A 13,122-nucleotide genomic window follows, 5' to 3' on the forward strand; every position below is an offset into this window, starting at 1 on the left:
GGCTTAAAATCTTATGATCACGTCAAAAAATGTAGAAAAGGCATTTGACAATATTTAACATCCTTTCATGATAAAAACTCCAAACAAATTAGGAATAGAAGAAATGCTCCTTAATACAGTAACAGTCTTAAAACTTTTAACAAGTATTGGGAGGATGTGGGTAAAAGCGAACCCCTGTACAAGCCCAAAGTTAACATCACACTCAATGGTAAAAAGTTAAAAGCTTTTCCTCTAAGATCCTCAAATCTTTGTCTCTAAGACAAAAATTCATAGAGAACTACAAAAGATTCCAAATAGCTAAAGCAATTTTGAACAAGAAGAAAAAAACTGATGGCATCATACTTCCCAATTTCAAATTATATTACAATGCTGTAGTAATCACAACATCATGGTACTTGCATAAAAGCAGAAACATGGACCAATGGAGCATAATAGAAAGCACAGAAATAAGCCCACACATATAAAGTCAAGTAATCAATAAAAAAGTGACAAGAATATGCAATGGGAAAAAATAATCTCTTCAATAAGTGGTGTTAAAGAAATGGATATCTACATGCAAAGCAAAATGAAATTGGGCTCTTATCTTACATCATGTACAAAAATTACAACAAGAGAAAGTATTTCCAAACCATATAACCAATAAGGAGTTAATATCAAACTACGTAAGAAACTTATACAACTCAACAGCAAAAACAAACAAAACAAAAACAACAACAAATAATCCAATTTTAAGAGGGGCAAAATACCTGAATAGACATTTTTTTCCAAAGAAGACATAGACAACAGGTATATGAAAAGGCACTCATTATCAGTAATGATCAGGAAAATGCAAATCAAAACTACAATGAGATATTGACTCTCATCTGTAAGGATGTCTATTATCAAAAGTTAAAAGATAGCTAGTGTTGGTGAAGATGTGGAGAAAGGGGAACACTTATACCCGTTGGTAGGAATGTAAATTGATACAGCCATTATGAAAAACAGTATGGAGGTTGCTCAAAAAATTTAAAATGTAACTATCCACATGATCCAGCAATCCCAGTTCTGGGTGTATATCCAGGGGCAATAAAATCACTATTTCAAAGAGACATCTGGACTCCAATGAACTCCCATGTTCATTGCAGCATGATTCACAATAGCCACAATAGGGAAACAACTTACATGTATGGAGATAGATGAATGGATAAAGAAAATCTAATATATATGTACATTGGAACATTGTGCAGCTTTAAAAAAATCAAGAAATCCTGTCTTTATGAAATTAGAATAATGCCATGTCCATTACACTAAGTGAAATAAGACAGACACAGAAAGCAAATACTGCATGATTGCACATGTAAGAGGAATCTAAAAGTTGAACTCACAGAACAGAGTAGAGAGGTAGTTAGCAGAGGTCGAGGGATGAAAGAAATGGAGATATGTTGGTAAGATGGTACAAATTTTCAGTTATCCGAAGAATAAGTTCTGGTGACTATAGTAAGCAGCAAGATATTGTACAGCTGAATATTGCTGAGAGTAGATCTTAAGTGCTTTTTTTTTTTTTTTTTTGAGACAGACTCTTGCTCTGTCACCCAGGCTGGAGTGCAGTAGCATGATCTTGGCTCACTGCAACTTCCACCTCCCAGTTTCAAGCAATTCTCCTGCCTCAGCCTCCTAAGTAGCTGGGATTACAAGTGTGTGCCACCATGCCCAGCTAACTTTTGTATTTTTAGTATAGACCACGTTTCACCATGTTGACCAGGCTGGTGTTGAACTCCTGACCTCAGGTGATCTGCCCACCTCGGCTTCCCAAAGTGCTAAGATTACAAGCATGAGCCACCGGGCCCAGCCAAGTTCTCTTACCACACACACACAGAGGATGGGTAACTATATGAGGTTAGAGATGTGTCAATTACTAATAGTTTGATTGTGGTAACTATTTCATAATATATAGACATGTCAAAACATCATATTGTACACCTTGACTATATACCATTTTGCCAATTATATCTTAATAAAGTAGGAAAAATTAATTAACAATATTATAAAAGTATTGAAACAAATCAGGTATAATTAATAATTGAGAATGATTTGAAAATTAAATTAGAAAAAAGCTATAGCTCAGAATATGAGAGAGAAGACTTGGAAGAGCAAATGATGATGTTTTAAGACAAAGTAAAAATAAACTAATTTAAGGGCATAAAAACTATTGGGGAATATTAATAACATTTTTGGTCTAATATTTGTTTTTCATTCAAGTCAACACTGACTTGAATTACAGTAATGGAAAAAAACAGAAGGTCCGAGAAATATCTTGCAGTTGTAGTCAGTGGAATTTACAACCCAAGAAGTTTAAGAAGAAAGTCAAAGATGACTGCGGAAATTCAAGCCCAGGTTGCTGGAGAACACTGCTTTCATTAAAATTACAAGGCAGGCACGAGGGGAAAAGGTTGATTTTGAAGTACCAAAGAAAAGTAAAATAATCTACTGCTCAGTCATTTTCTATGAAATAAAAGTTGTAGGTAAGATAGAAACCCACATCTTGGGGACTAGGTCAACATTCTGGTTTGTGTGTATGTGACTTTGAGTTTTTATTTATTTTGCTTTGTTTTATTGGCCAAAGAAGAAAAATGCTATAAACAAATAATCAGTTAATATTAAAAGGAAATCAATGCCCCTTAGTGAAGTTACAAGCATGATTCTTACTTCAGATAACATGATGCTATGAAAAAAAAAATGACTGGAAAGCATCAAGAGCAACATTTTTTTTTTTTTTTACGTAGAGCTCAATTTGTATTTTTGTTTCATTTTATGGTAAGATTCCTTTATCAAATTCCTTTATCAAACCTATGGATTCACCAAGCCTTGTGGTTTTGACCCATAGTTTATTTTGTTATGCCATTGCAAAAAACACAGCTCCTACAGTTTTTCAAGTTTTTTTATTCTTCTTCCAAAACTTGAAACAGAAAATTGGGACCAACACTCAGTAACTGATATTTCGCATCTCTGCCTATGCTTCTAGTAGCTGTTTTACCTCCCCTGGGAACTGTGAGCCACAGAATGGATTTAGCCGGATAATTAGGGCAACAATAGCTTCAATGGTGACTTGTGTTTCTTTCCTGTGTTCTTTTTTTGTTCTCTTCTCACTCTGAGGTCACAGTGATTCTCTCTAATCTCAGATTTGGGGGCAATGTGGGGAAAGCCCTGGCCACTGAAATCATACCAGCTTAGGTAAAATCACAGTCCAATCCTTAATTTTGTATTCTCATCCACGCTACTTATGTCTTTAATTTTTCATATCTGTAAACTGGAGATTGTAGCCTCTTCCTTTCAGGTTTAGTGTGTTTGATGAGCCCTATAATACTAGTGGTGAACATTATGGTTCCAAGAAGCAGTGACTGTGTCCTGCCACTTTACAACTAGGTACCCTTGAGCACCTTATCTCCTTTTCAATTTCCTCCATAAAACTGGTATAATAAAGGCATTAATCCTGCCCCACGTACAACATCTATTCACCTATGATGGACCAGGCACTCTTCTAGACTCTTAAAACATTGTAAGATTAAGTAAAATAAAATATGTATGAATGGCCGGTTGTAATATTGTCCGTACACATCACCTCTCTTTCTTGTAAAGATTTTCTATCTCCCCTACCCCTGCTGAGCTCCCTGTAGGTGGAAAATACTTCTCTGCCCCATTGTTAGGATCTGATCAATGGATAATGAACATGAACAGACACAGTAAGATGTATACCATGTCCCAGTTGAAATTTCAAATATGCTTTTTTTTCCATCCTCTATGAAATGTGTCAAATAGGGACTTGGTCTTTTAGCCATGGTCTCAGAGAGAGAGGACCACATGAAACAGAGACACATAGCTTAGAGCTACATAAAATTACACAGAGCTATGATTAAGATCTGTCTGTCTGTCTATCTATCTGTCTGTCTATTTCTTTGCTCTTATTCTCTATGCCAACCCACACGCTTGAGAGCAAGAAATAAATGTAGTCATAAGCTACTGAGACTTGGCTTTCAACAAAAGCTGACTGACATATACTATAGTATCTGGCACATAGAAATACTTAATGTTTTAGCAATAATATTAAAACTAAACTAAAATATATAACGAGAGTATATAAAACACCTAAAATTATTGACATTCCTCTACCTACTTATCCATCCAACAAGTATTTGTTGAGTACTAGTATGTGTCAAATACTGTTCTAGGAATTGGAGATTAAACAGTGAAGAGGTGATATACCTGCTCTCATGCAACTAACATCATTACGGGGGAAAATAGAAATTTAACCATAAGGGTGATAGGTGATGTGGAGAAAAATAACACCAGGAGTAGAAATAGAAAATGCCAGATAAGAAAGAAACTGTGTTGTGTTGTGTTCAGAGGAGGCTTCCCTGAAGAAGAAACTCTGGCAGAGACCAGAAGGAAGTAAGGGAGGGAGTCAGATAGACATCTGTGGGAAACCTGTTCCAGGAACAGGGGAAAGCAGATGGAAAAGCCCTAACTATATGATATGGTTTGGCTGTGTCCCTACCCAAATCTCATCTTGAATTATGGCTCCTATAATTCCCAAATGTCATGGGAGGGACCCATTGAGAGGTAATTGAATCACGGGGGCAGGTCTTTCCTACACTGTTCTTGTGAAAGTGAATAAGTCTTACAAGATTTGATAGTTTTATAAAGGGGAGTTACCCTGTACACACTCTCTTTGCCTATAACTTGTAAGATGTGACTTTGCTCCTCCTTCACCTTCTGCCATGATTGTGAGGCCCTCACAGCCATGTAGAACTGTGAGTCAGTTAAATCACCTTTCTTTATAAATTACGCAGGCTCGGGTATGTCTTTATTAGCAGTGTGAGAATGGACTAATACACCATAAATTGGCTGAAGTGCTCAAGTATTAGCTAAGAGACCTTTGTAGTAGGAAAAAGTGAATGAGATATACACTGGTGAAAGGTGAATTCAAGAGGTATAAGGGGTTAGTCATTTATTCCTTGGAAGCTATCATTAGTTTGAGGTTTGCTCTGAATGAGATAGAAAGTCATAGGAAGATTCTGACAATAGAATGGCCTAATCTCATCTAAGTTTGAAAAGAAACATGTGGGCTGCTGTTTTCAGAATATAGCACTCAAGGGTAGGAGCAGATAGATCATTTAAAAAGCAATTGCAATAATCCATGCATAGACACTCGTTGCTTGGACCACGGGGAAAGTGGTGAGGGCAATGAGGAGTGGGTACTAAGCCAAATTTGTTAATATAAACCAGATTTGTTAATATGGAATAAGCAGCTAGATATAAACTCTCATTTGCTGAGATAGGGAGGTATACAGGAGTGGCAGGATTGAGAGGCAACTGGTAATCAGGAATTCACTTTTAGGCATTGAGAGGTAAAAGTAAATATGTTCAATTCTGCCTCTTGTTTTACTAGCCTTCAAGAGAGGGATTCGGCTGTCTCCAGAGTTCTATGAAAACCATGACACACAGTGGTGACACCAATCGATCCTGTTAGGATGCTGAGTGGTGGGTAGGATCAGAGCTGTGTCACATAGCTACAACTGAAAATATTGGAATCAGCCCCATCCCCTGACTCTGCATGGGATGGAGCTGGTGCTCCGCAGACCAGTGAGGCTAAGATGATAGAGCAGGGATGGATGTTAAGTTTTCGGCAATTGAGAATGTTGTTGGGCCCCAGCCTCTGATCACTCCAGGGAGGAGATCATGTTCCCTCTTGTCGTGCACTTTAAGAGCTCTCAGTCTGAGTGCCAAACTCCATTACTTTAATATCCAGTCTTCTTAGATCACTATGCACTTCTCAGAATGGGTTTCTCCTCATAACACTATTCAAGGCCTGGGTTGTGTTTATTTTAGGTTATTTCCTATCATTATGTTTAAGATGCCTTCTAGACATCCAGGTTAAGCTGTTGAGTAGGTAGTGAGTATATGAGTCTGGAGTTAGGGGAAAGTTTGAAAATCGATATATATCTGGAAAATATGTCATTTATGTCATTTTAATAGACATAAGTCCATAAAATAGTGAGGAAATGGTTGACAACAATTGTTAGAAATATTTAAAGTGCCTCCCGAGGGTAATCCGAGAGGTTAATAAAGTATCCAATGTGATGTAATTATAAGGCAAATGGTTTGGTTATTGTAACTCCTTAAATATAATGGAATTACATTTTAACTTCAGACATGATTTTCTAGTATTTTGCATGTGATAAGTCATAGACATAAGTGATTCAAACATCTTGACTATGTTTGACACTTTAAAGCTAATTACTAGCAAGGATCTAAAAAAATCTTTTCCAGAGTTAATAGTTTTGAGAAAAAGAATAAAAGCAAGGTCATGTTGGAAATTTTGTAGAAATGAAATATTGATTTCCTTGCAAGTTTTCCAAGTAAACAGATTTAGAAATAACCCCAAATTAAAATGTTCTGTCTTACCAGGGTAGAGGGTGCAGTCCATAAATGACAGATCATCAATCGCAATATCTCCAGTGAAGCCATCTCCCACTGAAGCCTCCACCAATATCTAAAAAAATAAAATAAAAAATAAAAATAAGAAATGTGTTTATGTGGTAAAGGAAATTAAGTTATGGAATGGATGAAGAGGAATTTAAAATGTACCCAAATATAACCTTCTGTGCCATTAAAAAATTACTTTGCAGTAGTCTCCAGAAGTGGTAATCTTGCCTTGAATACTCCTAGTAACAGAAACCTCCATACTTCATTGAGCCTATTAGACCCATAGAGCTCACTGCATTTCTGATAAGTTTCCATTTTTGAAATTTCAGTATATTAGATTGATATCCACTGCCCTATAACTTTCAGCCATTAGTTCTAGATTTGTGTTGTTCCCTTCTGGTCCTTTAAGTATTTGAAGGCAAATAATTGTTCCCTCATCCTCCTTGGTCATCTGTTTCCCAAATTAAACCTCCTCATCCTCCTAGACTTTCTACCAGAGTTACTTGCTAGGATATACAGTTTTAAGGGCTTTAAAATGTTTCTCACATGACACTGATTCTGTAACACTTTATGACATTGGCTAATCGTGATTAGATCTCCTTCAGGGCCACATTAATCACAGTGAACTCAGATGACATTTGTGCTGCTGCAGGAGCTGCAGTTCCACCAAAACTTAGTAAAATATGAAATACCACATATAGATGAACCACTGTAGTATATGGTAGATTGTGATTAGGGTTGAGATTTACTGTAACAGAATTGATCATGATGAATTATTTTAATACTTATGCAAATGTGTTGCATGCTTACTAGGAATCCCAGCATAATTTAATAATAAAGAACTTCTAGCAAACTCAAACTTAGAAAAATGCATTACGTTTTCCCATTATTATATGAACATATGTTTTCATTTCATTTTCCTCACAAATGTTATATGTGGGAGTTGAAGTTTTACTTTTCAAGCTCTATCCTTCATTTGAAGTTACCACAAACATTATTTGTTGACATTGTCCTTATGAAAGAAAGTTTTAAAAGGTCAAATTGCTGACCTCAAACCTCTTAACACTTTTCTCCAACTTTCTACCCTTTCTTGAGGTCCACCAGGATTTTCTCCCTGATTTGTCACTCAGGAAATTAATTAATTTGGGAAATGTTTCTGCATAGAACTAGTGGGCAAATATAGTCCCCCTGACATTGTTTGAACAACATTTAATGGTGTTGTACAGGAAGTGTCCTGCTGTTTTACAATGAGTCTCTCCAAACATAAAAATGCATCCTTTTTCCCACCACCATCAAGAGTGAAAGGCATTATAGGCAGAGAAAACAAAAATGTATAAAGAATGTTTAGTCCAAACTCATACAATTATTTTCAATAAACCTAAACTAGCAGACAGAATTTGAAAGAACATACTACAGAAAAACGTACTCTGTTTTATTTTTTAAAATAGAGTTGGGTGAACAATTGGGGAAAAGGCACAAATATAAATTAATCACCAATTAATGTCCTGTACCCATACATGTAAATCCCACTGCAATAAAACACAGAACATGCTAACAAATTGCTTAGAAGAAACAGCAAAAGAAAGAAGAAAGTAGGGTAAATAAAAATAAATACTATTGACTTGGCCTCACTCCTCATGATTATCATTATCTTATTAATGAGAAGGAATAGAAAATTGATATTAACATCCCACTTCACAGAGAGTGAGGCTGTTGTACATATAAGTAGCTGTAAACCAGTTTTAGGGATATATACACATTCATAGCTCCATTCTGGTGTTTGGAGTCAATTGTTCCAAGACTTTTTATTGTCTTTATATAGTCACAAATTAAAGAATTGGCTATTTATGAAAATTTAAGACAAAATTCTGTAACCCAGAGAGGGCCATAACAGGTTACAGAATGTGATTTGCTCAAGGCATTTTTCCTTTGGAGTTTACTTCATGTTGCATGAGAAGTATTTTAATATTGTTTCTATCTGCATTCAAGGCCAATGGGAAGACAGAAACAATCCAAGACAGAAGACGGTTGGGTTTGCTCTAATACATAATTTAATCATAATTTTTACCAAAATATCTTCAATTTGCTAACCTCTAAATGTTAGCATTCTTGAGAATTAATGAACAATACTTACAATTTGAGAAACTAAAATTGTCCATTTGTATGATAGTCTCAATCTCTTTTGAATATTTAAGAAAATCATTTTTAAAAGAGTTTTTGATAATAATCACACTTCAGGAACAAAGTTATGACTGTTAAGGTTTAACCCTACTTTAACCCTATATTTTAGTCTTGCAAAAAAGCTTGGTAAATTATTCTAAAATACTAGTCCTAAGAAAATGACCACAAAAAGAATAAACCCAAATGCCTCTATTATGAAAACGTCACTTTCATTTATGGTGTTTTTCCCCGAGAACGAATAGAAGATTATCAAAACACAAGTATTATACACTGTATATAAGATAGTATTGATTCTGGAATTTTAGGGAAGTCGAATTTTACTCCTAAGTCCCATTGCTACCTTACGGAGTGCCTCAAAGGGCAACTGAAAATCCAGTTTAGTTTAAATGACCTGCCTTATCTGTACAGGTCAATTCTACTTATATTAGAACTATCATCGTCTTGGAAATGTTATGAAGTAAACCAGCTCATCCAAGCTGTTCTTTGCATGGGCTGCCACCTGCTCCACATAAAGACAGACTGGCCTTGGTAACCACGTTGGAACTTTGAGGCTTAAACATTAATGAGGCTCTGGCAACTTTCCTGAACTCATCCTTGTATGTATTTAGGAAACTGAGTGACTGACCAAAATTTTAAATGATATAAAAACGATTGTCCTCACATACAAACACATGTTTTAGCCTCCATTAACTCATAAGAGAAATGGAATTAATTCAACCTGCTGCTTACTTTCACTTTAGCCATCATGTATTTGTAAAATATTACACAATTCCAATATAACATATCAGTTTTTAATATAATGTATCCTCAGACACATTATATTAAAAATTGGTATGTTTTATAACTATAATGTATTTTCAGATATATTATAAATTTATAAACTTTAAATAAGAATTTCTGTCTCAAACATAATGTATTGTATATGAAGATACATTATATCTGAGGCAGAAATTTTAGTTTAAAATTTATAAGAAGCATATATTCTATGTGGAGCAACTGGGACTCCAATGCATTCCTGATGAGAATCCTAAATGGCACAGCCATATTAATACAACTAATTTGGCAGGTTCTTATAAAATTAAACATACACTTTTATATGACATGGCAATGCACGTGTAGGTATTTGTTTATTCAAGACAAATGAAGATGTGTCTAAACAAGAATCCATTAACAAGGTTTATACAGGCTTTCTTAATAATCTCCAAAAGCTCAAATCAACCCAAATATCTCCCAACTGGTAAGCAGATAAGCAAATTGCAGTATATTCATACAATAGAATACCACTCAGCACCAAAAAGGAACAATGATGTATGCAACAAAAGCTGTGAATCTCAAAAGCATTAAAGTGAAAGAAGCCAGACTCAAAAGCCTGTATCATTTATCAGCTCCTTTTATGCCATTTTAGAAAAGTCAGAATTATTGGTGTATTAGAATACTCTCATGCTGCTATAAAGAACTGCCTAAGACTGGGTAATGTGCAAAGAAAAGAGGCTTAATTGACTCACAGTTCCGTAGGGCTGGGGAGGCCTCAAGAAACTTACAATTGTGGCAGAAGGGGAAGATAACATGTCCTTCTTCACATGGTGACAGGAGAGAGAATGAGACCCGAGCAAAGGGTGAAACCCCTTATAAAACCATCAGATTTTGTGAGAACAGTATGGGGGAAACCACCCCCATATATCCACCTGGTCCCACCCTTGACCCATGGTGAGTATTACAATTCAAGGTGAGATTTGGGTGGGGACACAGAACCAAACCGTATCAATTGGGAAAGAAATCAGATTTGTGTTGTCAGGAGCTGGGGGTGTAAAAGGAGGAGATTGACTATATCAAGAAATGGAAGATTTGGGGGAATGGTGGAGATATGCTCTATTTTGGTTGTCGTGGTTGCTTACACAACTGTATACAGTTGGCTCTTAAACAACATGAGTTTGAACTGCCTTGGTCCACTTATGTGTGGCTTATTTTAAATCAAACACAATAAAAAATACTTGTGGCTGTGAAAGATACAGATCGCCAACACTTTGTTTCCAGTGTAGGACTTGAATATGTGCTGATTTAGTTACATGGCGGCAGTCCTGGAGCTGATCCTCTGAATCCCAAAAGACAACTGTACATTTGTTGAAATTCATAGAACTGCTCACCTAAACAGGATAAAATCGACATATAAATTATACCTCAATAAACAAATACAAAGCATTTATTCTATACTTATTGCCAAAAGTCATCAATGTGTCTATTACTTTCATGTCTTTTTCTCAATTGCTAATTTAATGTGTGGCATTTTATAACCAGCATATAGTAATCTCAAGAATCTCAATCTATTCTTCAATTCAGCTATGAACAATTTTCTGTTGCTATCCACTTATAATTTCCTAGAGGACAAATACTTACGCTCTCTCTTATACTTCTTAATGATACCCACTTATTTTTCATTGCATTTTCCAATAATCAAAAATGCACAAACCGAATGAAAGGCATTACATGAAGCTCTCTGTTAGCCCATTTTAACACCTAAGGTGTTAAGTAAATTCTTATAAACACATTCAGAGTACGATCTAATATTTAACCACATAACCTACAATTCTTGGGAGCTTTTAGAAAATCAGCTTAGAATTCCAAACTTTTTAGGCCAATACTGGGGGAACTATTTGCTGGATACAATATAAAAGGGTTTTAAAATCATCTTTGCAATTGTTTACACAACCCTGAAACCAATCTCTATGAAATAAAACTCAGATTTGGCCTGACAAATTTGATGATTCTAACTCTGTGGCTGACTCTATCACATACACAAAACTGCAGAATAATTGGAGTTTTTCAACTACTATAGTAGACATATGAAAACCATTTATCATGAAACAAGGGTCATAAGTGCCATATTAAAACTGTGTGAGAAACTAGGCAAAGGAATGGGTAATAATAACATTGTTGTAATAGTAGAGACAAAATAAAATGCTGGGATATATAAGTAGTCAAGAACTATAAGATGATTACTGACAAAAAAATATGATGTCTACCAAATCTCTTTTCTTATTTTGGGAAACAAAATCATAACAAAATTTATGTTGATCTTTTGGCATTATATTGTATTTCTTCTTAGCTAATGTCTGGCTTATAGCTTGCTGAGAACTTTTGATTAAAAAAAGAAAAATGAGTGCCTACTTAGGCATTGTGCCAAGTGATTCCACAGTTAACAGGAAGGAATAAATTCATCCCCATCCTTGACTATCTCACCATTTACGATAGAGAAGACTAAATGGTGGCCCTTGGGCTGGACCCAGTCCATAACAGTTTAGTTTAACTCCATGAGTGCTCTTGAGTCAGATTGGTTGCCAATATTTTAAAAGTAGGATATCTCACAAGAAGACATTGCTCCTCAGCTGCTGCAGACACTAGTCCTCCCTATTATGCACTCACACCAAGGTTGTCAGCTGCCATTCATTATTTTAAACTTCACCTACTTTATTAGTTCGTTTTCATATTGCTGTAAAGAACTATGTGAGACTGGGTAATCTATAAAGAAAAGAGGTTTCATTGACTCACAGTTCCACAGCCTGTAAAGGAAGCATGGCTTGGGAGGCCTCAGGAAACTTACAATCATGGCAGAAGGCAAAGGGAAGCCAGCATTTCCTACATGGCTGGAGTAGGAGGAAGAGAATGAAGGGGAAAGGGGGAAAGTGCGACACACTTTTAAACAACCAGATCTCATAAGAACTCCCTCATTATCATGAAAACAGCAAGGGGGAATCCACCCCTATGATCCAATCACTTTCACCAGTCCTGCCCCGAACACTGGGGATTACAAATCAACAAGAGATTTAAGTGGGGGACATACAGTCAAACCATATCACCTACTTCTTTCAATTCATGTCCCATGTCTGGTTCCCATAGTTATTTGGATTTGCCATTCCTTGCACAGTTCAAATCAGAAAGCATGAAGGGCCTGAGATTTTACCCTACTTGGAAGCTAATGAGTAAATTTGCCACTATTTCATATATATACACTGATATAAGACACTAGATCCCTGATACAGAAAGACAGGAAAAAGCAACAGCCAGAGAAGTACCTTCCATTCCCACAGGGCAATATGAGGAGGCAGGGATGTTTACCTGCATGTGAGGCAGTCACACCATAGGAGAGAAATACAAAATGAGGAGACTCTAGCTGGAATAGGCTGCTGGCATGTCTGCCCAGTCTCCCCTCCAGAGAAAGAGAGGTGGCAAGAAGAGCTTATTTTTACTCTGGAATGTAAGCAAATGTCTCAAGGTAAAGACCATTTAAATACGCCCTTTGCTCAAAGGCTGAACTGTGCCAAACAGAAGAAATCTGTGGAGAATTATCTCCAAACAGGGCACTTGGATGGTGCTACATGGTTGAAATATTTCATTTGTGGAAGCATTACGATCCCTTAATTCTTTTCTAATGTATCTGCACACTGGAATGGTTAAATCAACTCAGCTTCCCCTCCCCTTATA

General features: G+C 36.1%; 1 protein-coding gene across 1 annotated transcript in view; it reads right to left on the reverse strand.

The window, feature by feature from the left end:
* LOC134807112 (MAM and LDL-receptor class A domain-containing protein 1-like) overlaps window positions 1-13,122 on the reverse strand; it is a 91,235-nt gene that overhangs the window by 17,199 nt on the left and 60,914 nt on the right. The window contains exon 3 of the mRNA XM_063781252.1: window positions 6,442-6,529. Within this exon, the coding sequence (XP_063637322.1) occupies window positions 6,442-6,529 (88 nt within the window). The remainder of the gene's footprint in view (window positions 1-6,441; window positions 6,530-13,122) is intronic.

Source organism: Pan troglodytes, chromosome 8 (genome assembly GCF_028858775.2).
Source record: "Pan troglodytes isolate AG18354 chromosome 8, NHGRI_mPanTro3-v2.0_pri, whole genome shotgun sequence".
In the NCBI taxonomy this organism is placed as follows: domain Eukaryota; kingdom Metazoa; phylum Chordata; class Mammalia; order Primates; family Hominidae; genus Pan; species Pan troglodytes.